The sequence below is a fragment of the Pteropus vampyrus genome, unplaced genomic scaffold (assembly GCF_000151845.1).
Source record: "Pteropus vampyrus isolate Shadow unplaced genomic scaffold, Pvam_2.0 Scaffold338, whole genome shotgun sequence".
NCBI lineage: Eukaryota > Metazoa > Chordata > Mammalia > Chiroptera > Pteropodidae > Pteropus > Pteropus vampyrus.
The window spans coordinates 610771-613432 of record NW_011889119.1 but is presented as its reverse complement, the minus strand read 5'-3'; the positions used below and the strand labels follow the sequence as shown (position 1 = coordinate 613432).

Sequence of the window (2662 nt, the reverse complement as noted above, 5' to 3'; positions counted from 1 at the left end):
TGGTTTTGCTTTAGCTGTGTGACACTCCCATAATCAGCAGGGTTGGGACTTAATTGCTCTGGCGTCAAATAAATCTCTTTTTAATTAATGTTCATATTGATTAATTAGTGGCTAATAATCAGTGGAACTTGAAATTTCATACTGTGAGTTTTTACATATATATGAACTTATGACCATTTGAAATATCCATTCTCTTTATGATAAGTATAAAAGAAAATAGAGACTGGCAGTTTTAAAGTCAAAATTGTGGACTCAACCTAACTGCACTATCAGGAAATATTTTAAAGTTTTTTAAATCTCATATTTGTGATCTCAAAAACGTTGCCAGTTTGTGGTTGCAGTGAAAGTAGATCATTGTTTTTACTGTGGCAAAATATGCATAATATAAAATGAGCTCTTTTCCTCATTTTAAGCACCCAGTTTGGTGGCGTTGAGCACACTCACACCACTGTAGCCGTCTGTACCACCTGCAGGACTTCTCATCATCCCAAGCTGACACACACACACTCAGCCCCTGCCCCAGCCCGGCTCAGCGGATCTGACATCTCTGGGTCCCTCACACGAGGAGGGTCACACAGAGTCTGTCCTTCTGTGACTGGCTTATTTCACTCAGCGCAGTGTCCCCAAGGTCACCTGTGTTGTTGCGTGGGTGGGCTGTCCTTCCGTGCTGCGCTGAGCAGTGCCCCACCGTGCGGCCTGCCTCGCGCGTTGCTCTGTGCGTGGACACCTCCTTTCCAGCAGCGGGTGACCGTCCACAGTTGTACTTTTGTCATCCCAGTTCTCAGCGACCAGCAGAACCCTCGCCTCATCAAGGACCTTCTCCAGGACCTGAGCTCCACGCTTTGCATCCTGACCAGGGGCGTCGGGAAGTTCATGCTGGTCGGGAACATCAACGCCTGGGTTTGCCGGCTGGAGACGGTGCTCGCATGGCAGCAGCAGCTGCAGAGTCTCGAGATGACTCAGGTATGAAGCTTTTGGCCTAAGGCGGTCACGCCGACTTTACATGACAAAGCCCATGAGCGCTCCTGTGTGTGTAAGACTATCTGTAAGACTACCGCAGCTGTGGAAAGGTTCTTTGTCTCCCCAGGCTGTTAATTGTTTTAAGATGGATTAAGACCAGAAGACCCTTTGATGGCTTGTAGTTGTCATTGCACAGAGCTGATCCTGTGGGTGACACGGCAGTAAATTAATTTATCTTTAAAGGAAATGAGGTGTTCTAGGCTAAAATAACACTCAGTAAATTACGGCTCAGTTGTATTGCCAGCGATTCCACATCTGTCCAGTTGCTTCTGCAGAGGGGCCCCGTGTGTCCTGCTTGCTGACTTGTGCTACTAAACGTTGTATGTACCTGTATTCACGGTCCTTTTTGTTGCTGTACGTTGCGTGTTGCGTGTACCTGTGCTCATGATGCTTTGGCGACACTGGACATGGGAAAGAACGTGCTTTTTCTTATTCTGGTGACAAGTTTCAACAAGGAAATGCGAAGCCCATCCATCGCCTTAAGTCGCTGTTGCAGGTTGAGCGTCGTCATCTCCCGTGGTCCATAAGAGAAGGAATAAGCAGAAGGTATATATCCTCAGGCCTGAGGCACAAACCATTCCACGAACTGTGCTCCTGCTAGGGCTAAAATTCCCTTTATCACCTTGTCACCTGAGGCTCCACGTGAAAGCTGTTTTCAGGTGCTCTGAACACCTCAGCGTCCGGCCATTTATTTGCCGCCTGCTTACGTGTTTGCAGAGGAGCGGTGACTGGTGACTGACAGGGCTTGGAGTGACGACGGGTAGTCTGACACTCAGCATCATCAGACGTGATGCCACAGTGGCCCTACGCTTTCCTGGTCCAGGTCCTTCCTCAGGGAGGGGTCCTCTAAGACTCGGCACGTGTGACTGGGTCCCATCTGTACCCCGGGTAGCTGGTCTCTGTGCTGGTGCCAGCTCAGCGATGAGTTCCGGGCATGTGGTCTGTGGTGGCCAGCTGTGCGTTCACTGGTTAGCATCCCCAGAGAAGGGAGCGCTTGGCTGGAGGCCGTAGGCAGGGCCAGTTCCTGGTACTCGGAGAGAATGTGGATCATTGTCAGCCTCAGACCAGCGGTAAGAGCAAAGGGCCACCAGAGCTGGGCCAGCACGTGTCACATGGGGAGGGGGAGCAGGAACGCGTCAGGTCCGCCTCCCGCCTGGGTAACGGCAACCTGGAGGGCAAGGCCTCGTGCCCGGCCTCCTCCCAAATGTCCCTTTCCGTTCACACTGCTTTGGGAGGGGAGCAGAAGGGTGATGGGATGGAGCGTCCCCTGCTGGCCTGCCAGGGCACTGGCAGCCATACTGAGGAGGTACGGGGGCTGTGGCCTTTTTCCTGGGCACCCCCACCCTGGTGCTTAGAGCTGGCTCTTCCGTGGCACGGCCGTGCTGTTGGGGCTGGAGGTGACTGTCACCAGCTGTCATGTTGCTTGAGTAGGAGAAACAAGGTGCCAAGACGAAAGTAATGTGCGTTAGGGACAGCACAGGAGCGCGTCCCGTCACATCGAGACCTTGGGACAGCCTTTGGAACCTGTGTGGCTTGCGGGTGCTGGGCATCTGCTACTGCACCCTGAATGCCCCTGTTGTGTCACTGCGGTGAGCTGGGCGTCCTGGACCCGTGGCAGGTCATCGTTCAGCTGCAGGACTCA

The 2662-nt window shown here is 52.5% G+C and overlaps 1 protein-coding gene across 1 annotated transcript in view; it reads left to right on the top strand.

Annotated features, from left to right (window-relative positions):
* The window catches only part of FBXO25 (F-box protein 25), a 31657-nt gene that overhangs the window by 14982 nt on the left and 14013 nt on the right, over positions 1 to 2662 (top strand). Inside the window, exon 7 of the mRNA XM_023522322.1 lies at positions 395 to 963. Within this exon, the coding sequence (XP_023378090.1) occupies positions 395 to 963 (569 nt within the window). The remainder of the gene's footprint in view (positions 1 to 394; positions 964 to 2662) is intronic.